The sequence below is a fragment of the Hyperoodon ampullatus genome (genome assembly GCF_949752795.1).
Source record: "Hyperoodon ampullatus genome assembly, chromosome: 1".
In the NCBI taxonomy this organism is placed as follows: domain Eukaryota; kingdom Metazoa; phylum Chordata; class Mammalia; order Artiodactyla; family Ziphiidae; genus Hyperoodon; species Hyperoodon ampullatus.
In genome coordinates, this window is record NC_136914.1 from 126,157,215 (window position 1) to 126,175,444 (window position 18,230).

General features: G+C 48.3%; 1 protein-coding gene across 3 annotated transcripts in view; it reads left to right on the forward strand.

Moving 5' to 3' along the window:
- Positions 1-18,230, forward strand: part of FAM193A (family with sequence similarity 193 member A) — a gene marked incomplete at its 5' end in the record, with an annotated part of 177,018 nt that overhangs the window by 149,371 nt on the left and 9,417 nt on the right. For all 3 annotated transcript variants that reach the window (XM_079704779.1, XM_079704780.1, XM_079704781.1), the window contains 5 exons: positions 189-462; positions 1,050-1,233; positions 2,279-2,509; positions 5,172-6,024; positions 16,572-16,653. In XM_079704779.1, the coding sequence (XP_079560905.1) occupies positions 189-462; positions 1,050-1,233; positions 2,279-2,509; positions 5,172-6,024; positions 16,572-16,653 (1,624 nt within the window). The remainder of the gene's footprint in view (positions 1-188; positions 463-1,049; positions 1,234-2,278; positions 2,510-5,171; positions 6,025-16,571; positions 16,654-18,230) is intronic.

Consider the following 18,230-nt stretch of genomic DNA (forward strand, 5'->3'; position numbering starts at 1 on the left):
TAGTAAATAGTCTTGAATCTAGGTGAAGGGTGTATGGGTATTCTTTGTACTATTCCTTCAAGTTTTCTATAGATTTGAACATTTTCAGACCAAAAGTTGGTTTAAAAAAAAAAAAGTTTAACCTAGAGAAGGCTGAACGTCTGCCTGACCTTGGCCAGCGGCAGTGACTCTGGCATCTCTGAACGCAGGTGACGTCTTTCACGGCATCAACAAGGAGGATCACAGGCATGGGGTGCCGGCGGCCCCGAGAAACAGCCCCACAGGTCTGGTGCCGCTTCCCGCCCTCCCTCCCGCCGCCCTCTCTCCAGCCTCTGCGCCTCACCTTGCCAGTCTGGCAGCCCCGTCCTTCCCCAAAACGGCCGCCACCTCTCCCGGGTTTGCGGATTCACGCAAGAGCTTCTGTCCTGCTCCCGTGGCCCCCACCACAGACGGCTCCGTCAGCGCGCCTCCCAGTGTCTGCAGGTGAGCCCGGGCCGGCGGGGGAGGCCGGCGCGCTTCAGAATGGGTGCCGTGCGACCTAACCCTGCAGGACCGCCCGAGACACTCTGGCGCCTGGGGCCTCGCAGCTCACCAGCCAGGATGGCAGTGGGGAGGGGCGGGCTCTGGTCTTGGCCAGTTCCGCAGAGCACAGGGCCACTGTGGGTCTGTGCACAGGCTGCCGGCAGCGGCAGGGGGCCCGTGGGTGTTTTGAAGTCGCGTTTGTTACACACTGAGCAAAGAACAATGCAATGGACGCTCAACAGCTTTCTTTAAAAAGTCAGTGTTCGTTACCTTTGAACTTACCGCCACTCCCCCGCCCTGACATCCCCCAGGATGAAATGGTGGTGGGAGGGACAGTGGAGAGGCTGTGTGTGTGCACCTGAGAAGCCCCTCTGGGTGTGCCCTCCGGCCTGCGTCTGTCCTGCCTGCTCAGCCCCTGGGTCGTGCAGGCCCCGCGCCTCGTTGGCAAGGGCAGGCTGGTAGGAAAGAACCGCCTTGGCCACCGCCTGCCATGCTCACACCCCTTGAGGGGCAGGCTGCTTGCTGACGGGCCCTGCGCGGTTTTGCAGCGACCCCGACTGTGAAGGGCATCGCTGCGAGAACGGCGTCTATGACCCGCAGCAGGACGATGGGGACGAGACTGCGGACGAGGACAGCTGCTCCGAGCACAGCTCCAGCACCTCCACCTCCACCAACCAGAAGGAGGGCAAGTACTGTGACTGCTGCTACTGTGAGTTCTTCGGGCACGGCGGGGTAAGTGCCTGGGCCTCTCCTCTGCTGGAGGGCCTCCTCAGGGGAGGGGCAGGTGCCGGAGAGCGCACTTAAGTGCGTAAAATTAGTGTTTCGCCATGGATGTTTGTAAATTGCGTGTTTAAATTAGAATTGTAAAATGTGCAAACTCCTTTGCAAGAATAATGTACCTGGTTGAATTCAGGGTATGGTTACACTGTGTGTAAAGCATTATTTGCGAGCATAATTAAAATCAAGATACGGTCTAAAACGGTGGTTCCACTTCTAGGTTGTAGTTGTCGTAAAGAAATAATAACACGTATTTGCCCAAAGTTAGTTTTGAGTATTTCATCTCTGCATTTTTGCGTCTGATTAGATAGGACCTACTGACTACCCAGGCGTGGGAATTGTTGAGTCCACACAATGGACAAGCCTGTACAGGCAGATTCCTCTTGCTCGACTGCACAGTCCATTGAGACACATCCATACTGTGTGGTGTCCCAGGACAGTCATTTCATCCGTACAAGCAGGTGTCAGCCATGGTGTCTGGGGTGGGTGGTGGGAAGAGCAGGGGCCGGGAGCTGTTCTTTTTCTGCTTTAGTCTCTCCGCATTTCCTCAACTCATGCAGGTGTTTTCAGTAGTCAGTGAGAAGTCTTTTCGGCTCTGAAAAGGAAACCTGCGAGGGGATGGAAAAATACTATAGACACATCTATTGACGTGAGAAGATAATCACACCATATTACATTAAAAGTAGATCAATTACAGCATGTATAATAGTTTCTTTTTTAGTTTAAAAATAACCATTTGTGTACATAGTTGTACATCCTCTGCCAGATTTTTTTGTGACTATGTAAAGCTTGACAGGTCAGTGCCAAAATAATACCTTCGGGTAATTGGTGATGAAAGGTTTTTCTTTTTCTCGCCATTTGTTTCTTTTATTTAGTTACTTTTCCTGATGAACATGTGTTACTTGAGCAATAAAAATTTCACTTTTAATGCTATGGTCTGAAATTTGGTATATTCAAAATCATTAAAACTTGCATTTCGTCATGTTTTCGTTTGTCTTAGCCTCCTGCTGCGCCAACAAGTAGAAATTATGCAGAAATGAGGGAAAAGCTTCGTTTACGGCTGACCAAGAGGAAAGAAGAGCAACCTAAGAAAACGGATCAGCTCTCAGAAAGGGAGAGTGTGGTTGACCATCGAAGGGTGGAAGACTTGCTCCAGTTTATAAACAGCTCGGAGACCAAACCAGTGAGCAGCACCCGGGCCGCCAAGCGTGCACGGCATAAGCAGAGAAAGGTAAACAGAAGGTCTGCACCAGGCGGCCTCCCAGGGGGGCCTCTGAGGTTGGGGCTGGGCGACAGGCTCCTAGTGTTGCTTCAAGAGCCCCTGACCGCCCCTGCCAGCCTGAACTGGATGCTGCTTCAAGACCCATGTTGTATTTTCAGGCCATGGAGCCCCCTCCTGTGCCAGGGGTTTGTTAATGGCTCTAAAACAGGCCTCCGGTTCTTGTGCTGGCCAGCGTCAGGGCGGCAGCAGCCCCTCCGCCTCTTGTCTGTCAAAGGAACTTCTTTCCCAGGAAAGCAGAGGAAGCAGCCCTGGCTGTCGAGGGCAGGGCGTTGTGGGCTTCCGGAGACTAGGGCTGAAGAAGCACCTTTGACCCGAGGCTGGTACAGGGCCCCGAGCGGCCCCACTGGCAGAGGAGGATCAGGCGGTACCACTCCAAGGAGGGCCTGCACGTGGCAGTGAGGTCGAGAGTAAGGCGGCCACCTCACCATTAGGACGAGGGCTGCCATAAAAGCAAGTAGCTGCCGAGACTGGCGAGGCTGGCCCAGTGGTGAGCTGCAGCCGGACCTGAGCGCGGTCTCAACGCGTGAGTGTGATGCGCAGACTGTGCCGCTAGGCAAGAAATTGTATCCGTTACTTCCTGCGATGTTGAAAGTGATGGGAACAGCATCTCCTCTAGGGTTTCCTCCCCGCCCCCGCCAGTTCTTTTGGAGGTTCTTCCCGGTTTCAGCCCCCTGAAGGTGTCAGGCTCCATGAGCCTGCCTCAGCAGGCAGGTGTGGGCTGTGCCCAGAGGGGACTCGTCAGGGCCACAGGGTTCTGACCGTAGGATGGGTTGCTTTGGAAGGGCGTGAGGCCCCTGCGAAGGAGGAGACGTGCCCGCGGTGGACCCAGGGTCGGGCCACTTGTGTGGTGTTGCTTCCAACTTAGTTGCCGTGACTCTTAAGGTAGCTGTGATTGAACTGAGTGGATTCACTGCCACTGTTGTATCCACCCCCAGTCCCGAGATAGGTCTGGATTGGCCACAGGTCTAATTAGGGGGCTTGGAGGGAGCGGTCTGCCTCTGCTCCAGACCTGGTGTGGGGAGAAGGTGTGTCCTCCACACCGGGGTGTTTCAGCGCCCGGGGTCCCAGGTGGTCCGAGGCCCTGGGGACTCGCCACTGGGCTTCATTGGAAGCCTCTGGACTGGTTCAGGTGCTTTCAGGGCTGCCCCCACCTGGACTCCTATCCTCTGTCCTTGCAAGCGGCCTGGATCCAGACCATGCTGCAGGTGTATCCCAGGTCGTCCTCGGCACCCGCTCACACCCTTCGTGCTCTCTGCCGAGCACCTTGTTTGCAGAGGGACCCACAAAGCTGCCTTGTCTCTTGTTGGCCGGCCGGTTGTTGAAATGAAGGCAGCACACACCGGGGTCGGATTCACTGTAGATTCTGTCCTGTGGCAGGTCAGGCCTGCAGACTGGAGGACCTGGAGTGCCTGCAGGGGCCACTGCGGGAGACACTGCGGGAGTTTGTCTGTCAGGTGCTGCCTCCAGCAAAGCTTTCCTTTAACAGATGGAGCAAGAATTTTAAATAATCTTTACTTGAATTGTCAAGTTACATTTTTTTGAAACCTGTCATTGAATTTTTAACCTAATTTTATGTTTAAGTTATTTAGAAAAACAAGCAAGTTGTCTCTTAAAAATATTGCCTTCTGAAACATGAAAAATATTTAAATTCGGAAGGACCTTTACATTTTCCCATGCAAAATGTTTTTTTCAAAGATTCTTACGAGCATGAGCCTTACTGGAGCCCAGTGATGGAGGAGCTGTTCTCCTTACTCTTACTGAGTTTTTGTTTGTTTTCTGGGTTTTTGTTTGTTTTCTTTTATTTATTTATTTATTTATTTATTTAGCTGCCCTGGGTCTTAGTTGCGGCACGCAGGATCTAGTTCCCTGACCAGGGATCGAACTCCGGCCCCCTGCATTGGGAGTGCAGAGTCTAAACCACTGGACCACCAGGGAAGTCCCTAGTTTGTTTTCTAATCGGAAGGAATCTTTTCCATTTATGCTCCTGGAATGTGCGTCACTAAAAAAATACAATCTTCGCTTGAGTTGAAAATTAATTTCCTGCCAGTTGGACAGCAGAAATAACCATTGTCTGTTTGCCACATCATGTTGAATATTTTAGGAAGTCATTTGCTCTATCACACTAGTGAAAATATATTGGGAATTTTACCTGCTAGGGTGGGAAAAAGAAATTTCGAGCTTTTCAATACACATTTTCTTGAATGTTGCTTTGACCCACATGAATGCATCAGCAGCATTCCCCACCTGGAAAGGTTCTGGTGGCACCTCTGCGGCTGTGTAACTTCTGCCTTGCGATCAGTCTTGTTATTGTCCAGTTTATCCCCCGCCTGCCGCGCACAGACGGGACAGCCCACGCGGGGCAGGAGCACGGCAGCTTCTCTGACCTTGTCCTCTGTGCTCGGGGCTGCGTCAGAGGCTATAAGGGATGTTTTGTTGACTACCGCCCCCTGCTCTGATGGAGGTGTGTTTTAAGCTTTTGACCTATCACAGCCCCTTTCAGGGTTTCTATTCTTATCGCACGATTCAGTTTTTATCTCACTTTTGTGTGCGTGTCTCACTTTTTAGAGCACTTACTCTTGTCCTAAGTTGCCTTTTCCTTTCACGTCGGCAGCTGGAGGAGAAGGCACGCCTTGAAGCGGAGGCCCGGGCCCGGGAGCACCTGCACCTCCGAGAGGAGGAGCGGCGGCGGGAGGCGGAGGAGGAGCGGCTCCAGGAGGAGCTTCGGCGGCTCCAGGGCCTCCAGACACTGAGAGCCGCGAAAAAGAAGAAGAAGGAGAGGCCAGGGAGGGCCTGTCCCAAGTTGGACATGCTTGCCAGGAGTCTGCAGGCAACCACAGAATCTGCGCCCGGCTCTGACCGCGTCCACAACGGCTCGCTGGAGCCGACCGAAGACCCAGAAACCTCCTCTCGCTCCCCCTGCAGATACACGGACCACAGAGAGACGGGGCCGGGGCCGGGGCCGGGGGCCGACGCGGACACCCCCGACCCCGTGGCCACCAGAGACTCCAAGCTCCTTCTGCCCAAGAGGGTCAACGGGAAGCAGCAGCAGCCGCTGTCCTTCCTCCTGGACATGATGCATCAGCACAAGGAGGGAAGCAGCAGACAGAAGCTGAAGCACACCAGTAATGCGGGCAGCGAGCCGGCGAGGAAGCCCTTGGAGCCCCCCAGAGCCTCTGAGGCCCAGCCCCGGCCCCGGCCCCAGGCTGAGGCAAAGACCAGAGCGCTTGACCTCACGCCCCTGGCGGAGCACAGAAGGGAGGAGAGGAAAGTCAACAGCAACAACAACAACAGAAAGCAGCTGAACCACGTCCGGGAGGAGAAGCCCAGCCCGGGCCCCGCAGAGCCCGCCGCGCCCAGCGAGCACCCACTGAGCGGCAAGCCGGTGCCAGCAGACTCTCCGCAGCCCAAGGGCAAGAGCAAGAAAAGCAAGAAGAAGAAGGGAGACAGAGGCAGCAGTTCAATCGGTAAATAAATACAGAGCAGAAAGGGGTGTGTGTCTAGCTGGGGCATCTTGGGACGAGGAGGGCGCTGGGTCGGGTGCCTCTCAGGGTCCATCCCTCCTGGAGGTGGATGCTGCCATCTGTGTCGTGGCTTCGTGCTTTGTGTGGCCTCTTCACCAGCCATGAGGGACACGTAGGAATTGTTGTTATATTTGGTTACCTTGAAATAATTTTAGACTTCCCCCAAACTGCAGGAAAGAGTACGAAGGATTCCCACATACTCCCGTCCAGCTCAGCATGTCACCACACTTGCTTTGTCCTGTCTCTCCCTCTTGGTTACTTTTCTGAACCAAATGAGAGTGCTTTCAGACATGGTGTCCTTTTACCCTGAAATACTGCTGTGTGTATTTCCTCAAAACAAGAGATTAGATACAGCAAGATACAGATGGGGGGGGCACGATATAGTTGTTGATTTTAACAACTAAGCAAAACAAAATGGGTACAATCGGAAACAAAGGAAGCCGGCTGCATTTCCCAGGAGTCGCAGTTGCTGTACTAAATGTGCCGCACTAGGTCCTCTGTGGGGGAAGAGACCTACCAACCCTCAGGCTAGAGAAGGAACCCTGAACAGACACCGAGGGCAGGTGCGCCGGGTGGTCTCCCACCGCGGTGGCAGCAGGCAATTCTGAAGCCACCCGTGTGTCCCCCCAGGACCGCAAGGAAGGAGACACGCTGTGGACCGTGGGGAGGGGGCTGCAGGGAACGCAGTGTAGTTGTTAAAATCAAGAAATTAACACTGACACAAGACTCTTATCTAGCTGTAGGCTTATTCATGTTTCTTCTGTTCATCCCTTTAATGTCCTAGGAAACAAAGTTGTTTTCTCCTGACACAGGATCCAACCCAGGGTCACGCGTCATATCTCTTTAATTTCTTTTAATGGGTCAGTTCCTCACTTTCTCACAACCTGACATCTCTAGAGAGTGTGACCCATCCATTTTTTAGAGTAAATGACTATCTAGAGTAATTTCAATTTGGTGCCATTCCTTCACAGCCAGGTTCAGATTACGCAGCTTTGGCGGCAGCGCCTTGGGGGTGACGGGTCTGTGTTGGTGGGTGCCCTGCAGTCAGGAGGCACACTGCCCGGTGGCGGTAACTCTCCTCCTGGGCCGTGGTGCGTGCGGTCGGCCCGTCTCTCCTCTGCCAGGCTGACACCTGACCTGTGCTAACCCGGAGTGTCTCATGGGGAGACAAGTCCCTTATGCCATATCAGACATTCATCCACTACTTTTAGCATCCGTCGACGACAGTTATTGCCCAGGGGGATTATTACTGTGCTGTTTGCCTACATGATGGTGACTTTTCTGATGTTATTCCTTCTCCATTTCTTACTCAGCGTTCTATAGGAAGAGCTCTCCTTCCCCATGTATTTTTTTCATTTACTTCATTATTTATATAAGGGCGGGTTAGTGGATTCTTTCTTTATGCTATAGGTTACGGTCCTTTACTAACACTGTTTATTTCGATGCCCCCAGATTCAGTTGGTGGGAGCCCCCTCTGCGTGGCCCCTGCACCCCGTTGTGCTTTGAGCCCTTCTGTGCACAGTTAGATGTCCTGGCTCTGAGACCCAGACCTGGGTGCTGCTGGTGTGTGGTTGGCAGGGCCTAGGAGGAGGAGTGAGTGTGTGTACACGGGCACATGTGCACTCGTGCCCCGCCACCAGCACCACATCTGTGTCTTTCGGTATCTAATCTCTGCAGTAAAAACCACCCGTTCACCCTGACAGCTGCAGTCCGGCTCCGGTGCCACTGCGTTCCCTGCAGCCCCCTTCCTGCGGTCCACAGCGTGTCTCCTTCCTTGCGGTCCTGGGGGGACACATGGGTGGCTTCAGAATTGCCTGCTGCCACCGCGGTGGGAGACCAGCCGGCACACCTGCCCTCGGTGTCTGTTCAGGGTTCCTTCTCTAGCCTGAGGGTTGGTAGGTCTCTTCCCCCCAGGGGACCTAGTGCGGCACATTTAGTACAGCCACGGGGACTCCTAGGAAGTGCAACCGGCTTCCTTTGTTTCTGATTGTATCTATTTTGTTTTGTTTCCCGTCCTTAATCCTGATTTCTTTTTCCCTATCCCATTCCTACTTAGTTTCTTATTTGCTTTTATGTTTTTTACACAAAAAGTTGGCATATTAGAGATGCCTTTCCCCGTGGCTTTTTCCCCACATCCTGTATTCCGAAGGCCCTCTGCAGCTCTTCCTTGTGGTTTCAGGTGCTGAGTGGGCTCCGCTGGACACTGCCCCGCTCTCGGGGTTTGTAATGACACACAGCGGGGCGGACTGCAGGTGCTCTGTGTGGGTGTTTCTGTGGGAGTGCTGGGTCAGAGGTCAGTGCAGACAGGGCTTGTTGATGTGGCCTGGTCCTCTGAACTCTGCATTGCACTCCCACCCTGTCGAGCCCCTGTTTGGCCACAGCCTCACCAAGAGAGTGTGTTGTCAGGCTTTGTAACTTGAGCCCATCTGTTAGGCACACTTATTCCTGTAGTTTTCATATGCATTTTTCTCTAATTACAGTGAGGTCATATTTTTAAGGGCTGTTTCTATATCTCTTTTGTGAATTTTCTATTCATATCTTTTTCTCATTTTTTAATTGGGTTTTTGGTCTTTTCCTTCCATTTTTTAAGAGTTCTTTATGAATTGGGGATATTAGCCTTTTAACTGCATTACATGCTACAGATATTCCCTGAGGTCGTTAAGTTGTCTTTGACTATGTTTACAATGCTTTTTAGCCATGCACAAGTTTTCTTTTTTACTTTACATAGTCAGTTCACTGATTTTGTATTGCCTCTGGATTTTAAATAATTGTCAGAATTGTTTATACTAACACGAAGGTTAAGGAGGAATGTGCCCAAGTTTTTTTCTAGTATTAGCGTGGTTTCACTTTTTTCACTTAGCTCCCTGATACATTTATTTGGAGTTTATTCTTTTGTATCATATGATGCATGAATCCAGCTTTATCTTTTACAAATAGTTAACCAGTTGTCCCAACACCAGTTATTAAAAAGCTCATCTTGCCCCAGTGACTCAGGATGCCACCGTGTGCTACACTGTGTGTCCTCAGGTCTGTTCTGGAATTTCTCTTCTTTTCCTCTGTGTTCATTCACACGCCATTATTGCATTGAGTTAGCTACTTTAGAAGTTCTGTACATTTTAATGACTTACAGGGCTCTTCTCTCCTCATAGCCTTTTTCAGTGTTTTCCTGGCTATTCTTTCATGTTTGTATTCCCATAAGAACTTTGATATCAGTGTGCCTAGCTCCCTTAAAAAAAAAAAGAAAAAAACAACCTTGTTGGTATCTTTATTGGTATTACATTAAATTTATAAGATAATTTAGGGAGAATTGGTGTCTATGATGTTGTTCGTCCTTCCCAAGAACAAGGGGAGTTTTTCCATTTGTTCAAGTCTACTTTATGTCTTTTAGGAATGTTTTAAATTTTCTCTTACAGGTTTTTCACATTTCTTTTTGAGCTTATTCCTAAGTATTTAATCTTCCTTGCTTTTAATTTTAACGGGGTGTTTTCTACAATCATACCTTCTAACTCTGTCCATCTGGTGCAGTAGCCAGTCACATGTCACCCCTGAGCACCGAAGTGTGGAAGGTCCAAATTGAGGGGGTGAGTGTAAAAACATAACCAGATTTTGAAAACCTAGTATGAAAAAAAAGAATTTAAAATAACTCAGTATATATATATATATATTTTTTTTTTTTTTGGTGGGGGGTGGTTGGCTGCACTGGGTCTTCGTTGCTGCGCGGGCTTTCTCTAGTTCAGGCGAGCGGGGGCTACTCTTCATTGCAGTGCGCGGGCTTCTCATTGCGATGGCTTCTCTTGTTGCGGAGCATGGGCTCTAGGCGTGCGGGCTTCAGTAGTTACAGCGCACGGGCTCAGTAGTTGTGACACACAGGCTTAGCTGCTCCGCAGCATGTGGGATCTTCTTGGACCAGGGATCGAACCCGTGTCCCCTGCATTGGATTCCTTTTTTTTTTTTTAATATATTTATTGGAGTATAATTGCTTTGCAATGCTGTGTTAGTTTCTGCTGTACAACAAAGTGAATCAGCTATACGTATCCATATATCCCCTCCCTCTTGAGCCATCCTCCCTATCCCACCCTTCTAGGTCGTCACCAAGCATCAAGCTGATCTCCCTGTGCTATGCAGCAGCTTCCCACTAGCTATCTGTTTTACATTTGGTAGTTTATATATGTCAGTGCTACTCTCTCACTTCATCCCAGCTTCCCCCCCGCCCCCACCGTATCCTCAAGTCTGTTCTCTACGTCTGCGTCTTTATTGTTGCCCTGCCCGCTAGGTTCATCAGTACCATTTTTTTTAGATTCCATATATGTGCGTTAGCATACGGTATTTGTTTTTCGCTTTCTGACTTACTTCACTCTGTATGACAGACTCTAGGTCCATCCACCTCATTACAAATAGTTCAGTTTCGTTCCTTTTTATGGCTAATATTCCATTGTATATATGTGCCACATCTTCTTTATCCATTCGTCTGTCGATGGGCATTTAGTTTGCTTCCATGTCCTGGTTATTGTAAATAGTGCTGCAATGAACATTGTGGTACATGTGTCTTTTTGAATTATGGTTTTCTCTGGGTATATGCCCAGTAGTGGGACTGGGCTGCTGGGTTGTATGGTAGTTCTATTTTTAGTTTTTTTAAGGAACCTCCATACTGTTCTCTGTAGTGGCTGTATCAGTTTACATTCCCGCCAACAGTGTGGGAGGGTTCCCTTTTCTCCACACCCTCTCCAGCGTTTACTGTTTGTAGATTTTTTGATGATGGCCATTCTGACCGGTGTGAGGTGGTACCTCATTGTGGTTTTGATTTGTATTTCTCTAATGATTAGTGACATTGACCATCTCTTCATGTGTTTGTTGGCAATCTGTATGTCTCCTTTGGAGAAATGTCTGTTTAGGTCTTCCGTGGCAGGTGGATTCTTAACCATTGCACCACCAGGGAAGTCCCAGTATAATTTTTTACATTGATTACATATTGAAATGATAATCTTTTGGACATATTTAATTAAATAAAGTATATATTACTAAAATTAATTTCACTTGTTTCTTTTTAATTTTTTCAATGTGGCTACTACAAAATCTTAAATTATGTATGTGGCTCATGTTGTATTTCTATTGGATAGTGCTCCTCTAACTGGTCATTTGTGTATATGACAGCTATTGCTTTCTGTATGTTAACTTTATATCTCCTACCTTAGCAGATTATTTCATTGTTTGAGTCTTATTGTTGATTCTCTGGGGTTTTCCAGGTACTCTGTCATCTATTTGCAAATAGAGAAAGCTTTACTTCTCCTTTTCCAATTCTTATGCTTCTTGTTTTCTCTTGTTTAATTGCATCATTCTTGAACTTAATGGAAACGTCTGGTGTTTCTACATTAAGATTCTGGCTTTAGGGTAAGGTTTATATATTTTATCATGTTAAGAAAATATCCAACAATTCCTATTTTTCTTGAGTATTTTATCAGGAATGAGTGTTGAATTTTGTCAGAGGTTTTCTAGTATCTACGGAGATTAAACATAATTTTTCTTCTTAGACCTGTTATACTTCATAAAGAATTAGGAAGCTTTTTTTGTTTGTTTTTCATTTTCAGTATTCTAGAGCAATTCACCTTCCATTGGGACTATTTAGGCTTTAATGATTTGATAGGAATCTCCTGTACAGCCCCCAGGCCCGGTGCGTTTTTGTGGGGTAGTTTCCTGATGGTATTCTCTCTGTCCTCTATGGTAATTGGTCTATTTAAGTATTTCTTTCTTCACTGAGGTTAATTTGCTAAACTGTATTTCCGTAGTAAATTCTCTTTTCAGCCAGTTTTCTGCTTATTTACATAGATGACTGCAAAGTACAAACTTTTTTAAAAAATTTCTTTATTTTGGGCTGTTTTGGGGTCTTCGTTTATGTGCGAAGGCTTTCTCCACTTGCAGTGAGCGGGGGCCACTCTTCATCGCGGTGTGTGGGCCTCTCACTGTCGCGGCCTCTCGCATTGCAGAGCACAGGCTCCAGACGCGCAGGCTCAGTAGTTGTGGCTCACGGGCTTAGTTGCTCCATGGCATGTGGGATCTTCCCAGACCAGGGCTCGAACCTGTGTCCCCTGCATTGGCAGGCAGGTTCTTAACCACTGCACCACCAGGGAAGCCCGAGTACATACTTTTTTAAAAATTTCTTTCAGTGGTTATTTTCCTCTTGTCATTTCTTATTTTGTATGTTTGTGCTTTCTCCCTATTATATTTGACTCAGTTAAAGTTAATAGTTTATCTATATAATATTTTCAAAAGCCAGGCTCTTGATTTATCAATTAGGTATATACAGTTGTTTTTTTCTCTGCCTCATTAATTTCTACTTTTATCTTTTTTTCCTGTGCTTCCTTTTGTTTTACTTCATTGTTCTTTCTAACTTTTTTTTTTTTTTTTTTTTTTTTTTTGCGGTACGCGGGCCTCTCACTGTTGTGGCCTCTCCCGTTGCGGAGCACAGGCTCCGGACACGCAGGCCCAGCGGCCATGGCTCACGGGCCCAGCCGCTCCACGGCATGTGGGATCCTCCCGGACCGGGGCACGAACCTGTGTCCCCTGCATCGGCAGGCGGACTCTCAACCACTGCACCACCAGGGAAGCCCCTTTCTAACTTTTTGATTTGGGAATTGAGTTCATTTCTTTTCATTCCTTCATTTTTACTGATCAAAGTATTTAGCACCTTGAATTTTCTCTGATCATTCCTTGAAGTATATCCCACAGTGTATGATAATGTTTCCGTTTGGTTTCTTTTTTAGAAATTCAGTAATTTCCATGTGGTTTTCTTTTCCCCTTTCACCCAATAGTTTAATAAGTGGCTTTTAGGTTTCCAGGTGGGAGAGCCTTGTTTATGTTAATAATTTCTAGGTTTTGTACACTGTGATCCGAGAGTGTTGTTTGTAATATTTCTGCTTCATGAAACTTACTGGTATTTTCTTTGTGACTAGTTTTTGTGACTGCTCTGTGTTCACTTGAGATACAAGTATATTTTCTTTGTTATCATGGTATTAAACTAAATATATATTTATATCCATGATATATCTTTGAGTTAGGTTTAGGTTTAGGTCTTCTGTATCCTTACTTGTTTTTTGTCCTCTTGACATATATTCTGTTATTTATTATTGAGTTTCTGTGTTTTCTTGCATTTCCTGTAGTTTTGCTTTATAAAGGTGGTTTCTTTGTTACTTGGTGCATATTCCTAACTAATTTCTTATATTGAATTGTGGTTTTTATTGTTTAAAAATGTCCTTTTTGTTGTGTTTCACACTTTTGGCTCGAATTCTCCTTTGTCTAAGATGGTGATTGCTACCCCTTCTCTCTGTTTCTGTTTGCCTGGTAGGGCACCTTTGTCCTCATCCCTTCATTTCTGGCCTATCTGAGCCACTTGGTTTTAGGTCATTTCCTTGCATACAGCCGAGATGCCTCCGTCCTGCTGTGTGAGCCACATTGACAGTCTTATCTACAGGTGAGGTGAGCCTGTTTCCATCTATTGATAGGACAGCCCTGGCATTATTTTGTAATTATTAGATCAATTATTGTGTGTGTGTGTGTGTGTGTGTGTGTGTGTGTGTGTGTGTGTGTGTGTGTTTTGGCCATGCTGGGTCTTAGTTGTGGCCTGTGGGCTCCTTAGTTGTGGTATGAGCACTCTTAGTTGCGGCATGTATGCAGGATCTAGTTCCCCGACCAGGGATCAAACCTGGGCCCCCTGCATTGGGAGCGTGGAATCTTAGCCACTGTGCCACCAGGGAAGTCTTCTATTTTATATTCGCTGATTCTCTCTCTGTGTAAGATGATTGCCTTTTTTTCTATATATCCTTGGTGTTTAGGAATGTTTATGACTTTGTACTGGTGCTGCCCCTGCACTTATACGTCTGGTGCCCCATCCCTGCTCCAAATGGGGGCCTGTGGCACCACTTACTGCCTGGGGGACAGCCGTGCGCTGACCCTGTTTTCTCTACTCTGCCCTCTTTTGCTGTCCTTTCTCTTCCCATTTTTCAGCTGCATTTGTTTCTGCTTTGTCAGAGTGCACAGTATTTGTAGGTTTGCACGTGAATACATTAGGTGCCCGTGTTGGTCCTCGTGTAGCAGTGTTCCCAGACACATGTCCTCAAGTAGGGGTCAGGGGCACAGAGTCCTCCAAGCTCTGGCGAAGCAAACTGTTTCCTGTGGTCTGAACAGTGAACAGACAGCCTGGCGGGTATGAAATTCTTTAGGTCGCTCTTTCTTTCCACCCTGGTTAATAACAGTTTTGTTGTGAAAAATGTCTGTCTGATACTGAATCTGGTTATAGTTCCATCCCATTTTTTTTCTTATGCCAAGATTTTTAATACTGGTTATCAGTTCTAATTAGAAGAGTATTAGAAATCACTTTATAATGAGAGCACTCCCAGCAGACGTGTCTGCTCTGTGTTTGCTTCTGTGGTTGAACCAACTCCTCTTCTAGAACTTTTTTATGGAATAACTTGAGTTCGGCCTTTCTAAGACTTTACCTTCTTTACCTCTGTAAACACTCCTGGCCCACCTCACCTTTCCTCGTGCATCACTGTTTCCTTGACCAGTGTCAGCCAGTGGGCCTCCAGGAGATGCCTGTGGTAGGTGTGCAGCGGAGGCCTGACGAACGGTCTCAGTGGCTGGGAAGGAGCGTGTTGTGAGGGTGACTCATGCATGCTGGCGGCCTGGACTAGGGAGCCTGGGCGGGGGCTGGGGGGGTACCCCAGAAGCAGCAGCAGTGGGATGGAGACAGGCGTCTGCAACTGTTGATGAGGAACGTGCCCAACATGGTGACAGGGGCGACAGGTGGGACATGAGTATGAGGAAGGGGGTGGGGGGAGGATCATTTCTAGATCACTGTCGGAAAGGGAGCGGCCGCAGCAGATCGCAACAGCTTTGCCCGCGTTGGGGGTCAGCTGCCTGAAGGGTGGATGTACAGAGGAGGTGGCTTTATGGACGAGCCACTCATGAAGGAGGTCTGGGGCGGGGTTGGTTTGGTGGTGTTGGTATCCAGGTGTGGCTGAAACCACAGGGATACAGCGGCAGGGGGCGGAGTTGAGGAAGACCCAGGCCGGGAGCTGTCTGTGCGGGAGGGGCCGTGGTCGTGCAGGGGGCGTGCGGGGGCTCCTCGGTGGCCACGGCGTTGCCGTGAGCTGGCGGATGTGAAGGCACTCCGCGTGGCGCTGGGAGTCTTCAGCAGTGTTAGCTGCTGATGTGCAGGTAAACCGCGCCTTCATTACGCTGCTGTGCAAATGCCCAGTGATGGGAGGAAAGGGGGTCCTTTACTGAAGATCCTGAAAGATTGTCCCATGCTAAGGTGGGGACAGGGAATGGAGACTGGCTTTAACAGAGCACTGTCGGTGGTCTGCACTCGTCCATGGGTGGAACCGGGTGCTGTGCGTACACCGCCAGTGCCCCCCAGCACCCAGGTGTGCACGGATGGAGCCTCTGAGCGCCTGGCAGGTACCAAACAGGGTGGGCAGAGCAGAAGAGGGAATTAAAACCCTCAGAGGTGCCAAGGCTCCCTCATCAGTCGTCTCCCTGCTGTAGCCTATTTTCAAAGAGGGTTGCTCAACTGCAAGATGAAATATAGCCTTGCGTTTGGTAGGGACAACCGGAAAAGCTTTTTGATGAAGTCTCTGGATGTTGCTTGGATAAACTGAATGCCTAGAAGAGCCGTCTTCCTCCAGAGGCTGACATCTGGGTCCTGGGTACAGACACGTCTACGGCGTCTGTTGACAGCCGTGCCCCTGCTACCCCCACCCCCCCGCCCTCCCTCCAGCGGGGCCTTGGGGCAGACAGCCTCTGTCTTCTCAAGGGCTCTCCCGGTGGCTGCAGCAGGTATGTCTCTTCTGCCGGGCCTGAAGCAATGGTTCCTTCACTCAGCACAGAAGTTCACTAATTCCAGGTGACCTGGATGTTCCCAAGTGCATGAGAGAGGTCTGCCCACCTGTGGCCATTTGCAAAATCTCATTTTTGTTTTTTAATTTTTTAAAAAGTTTTATTAGACAAGTTCTCACTTTCTTTTTTTTTTTTTGTGGTACGCGGGCCTCTCACTGCTGTGGTCTCTCCTGCTGCGGAGCACAGGCTCCGGATGCGCAAGCTCAGCAGCCATGGCTCACGGGCCCAGCCGCTCCGCGGCATGTGGGATCCTCCCAGACCGGGGCACGAACCCGTGTCCCCCGCATCGGCAGGTGGACTCTCAACCACTGCGCCACCAGGGAAGCCCCTCACTTTCTTTTTTCTTTTTTTTTTTTTGGCCACACCCCGCGGCATGTGGGATCTTAGTTCCCCAAGCAGGGATGGAACCTATGTCCCCTACATTGGAAGCACAGAGTCTTAACCACTGGACCGCCTGGGAAGTTCCATGCAAAATCTCATTTTAGAAGGGATTTTTAGTTTGTGAACTTGTTGAAATTAAGTAAAACCAAATGCTTTGCTCTGTCCCGCTAAGATGGCCTGCTGTTTAGTTGACTTGCCTCTTTTCTTTCATCTTACAGATGATGTCTTTCTGCCTAAAGATATCGACCTAGACAGTGTGGACATGGACGAGACAGAGAGGGAAGTGGAATATTTCAAAAGGTAATTGTTAGGAGTGTGGTCCGAAAAAAGGATGGTTTCGTGGTTACCATGCATGACCCTCCCACATAGCACGGCCGCTTGTCTTGGACAGAAGTTGTGTCAGCTAGCCAAGCAGCCCGGCTCCTTTGTAACATTCTAGCACGTGAAGGCCTGCCGTGCACATCCCACCCACACCCCGAGCATACACGCACTAGCCTTCTCGCCCACACTCTCACACTTCATTCACTTCTCCCTCCCCGTGTGTATAAAGACTGGTTTATGGCAGCGTATCTCAGAGTGGTCCTGGACCAGCAGCATCACATCACCTAGGAACTTGGGACCCCACATCCGTGTTCTCACAAGCCTCCCAGCTGATCTTTGTATGTGCTGGCATTGGAACACAGTGATATGGCATGCTTTTAAGGAGAAAAGTAACATTTTGGATAATTTACTCAGGTTTCCTGATATGCAGACTTTATTAGTACATGTTTAATAATATTTGTCATAATATGTTCAATAATATCTACAATGTGAGTCATGGCAAGAAAATTTTTCTTTAAAGTGCCTTGTTCTCTCTTGGAAAGTACTTTAATCTCTTTGTTTCAGAAAGCACGCACACATGTACATACACACTCACAAAAGCAGTTTGCAGTACAAAAAGTCATAAATTCATAAATGAAGTATTGTAAAATTCTAAATGTTTCTTAAAATTATATATATTTATAATGTGTGTGTGTATTTTTAAATCTTAGCAGATGGTACAGCATTTGCTAAAGTTAAGCATTTGTAGTAGAAACCCTTAACTAGGATGAGAAGGGCCTCTCCTAAACATGGTGAAGGGCATCCATAAAATCAGTAAATGTTATATACATCATGGTGAAACATTACAAGCCATTCCTTGAGATTAAAAAAATAATAACAATGATGCCCCTTATCACAACTTCTATTTTTAAAGAAATAAAAAGAAACAAAAGGGATAAGGATTCGAATGAAGAAGTGGAATTGTCATTCTCAGATGATATGAATGTGTTTGTACAAAGTCCAAAAGAATCTGTAGCTAAATTACTTGAATTATTTTTTTAAATTGATTGATTGATTGATTGATTTGGCTGCATTGGGTCTTAGTTGCGGCCTGCGGGATCTTTGTTGTGGTGAGTGGGCTCTTCATTGTGGAGCACAGGCTTCTCTCCAGTTGTGGTATGTGTGGGCTCAGTAGTTGTGGCATGTGGGCTTAGTTGCCCTGCGGCATGTAGGATCTTAGTTCCCCAGCCAGGGATTGAACCCGCGTCTCCTGCATTGGAAGGTGGATTCTTAACCACTGGACCGCCAAGGAAGTCCCTAAATTTTTTTTTAATATTTATTTATTGACTTATTTATTTATTTATTCGGCTGTGTCGGGTCTTAGTTGCGGCACGCAGGATCTTTGTTGTGGCATGCAGGATCTATCGTTGCAGCGCGCAGGCTCTCTAGTTTTGGCGCACAGTCTCAGTAGTTGTCGCACGTGGTCTCTCTAGTTGTGGTGCATAGGCTCTAGAGCGCGTGGGCTTAGTTGCCCCGCGGCATGTGGGATCTAGCTCCCCAGCCAGGGATCAAACCCA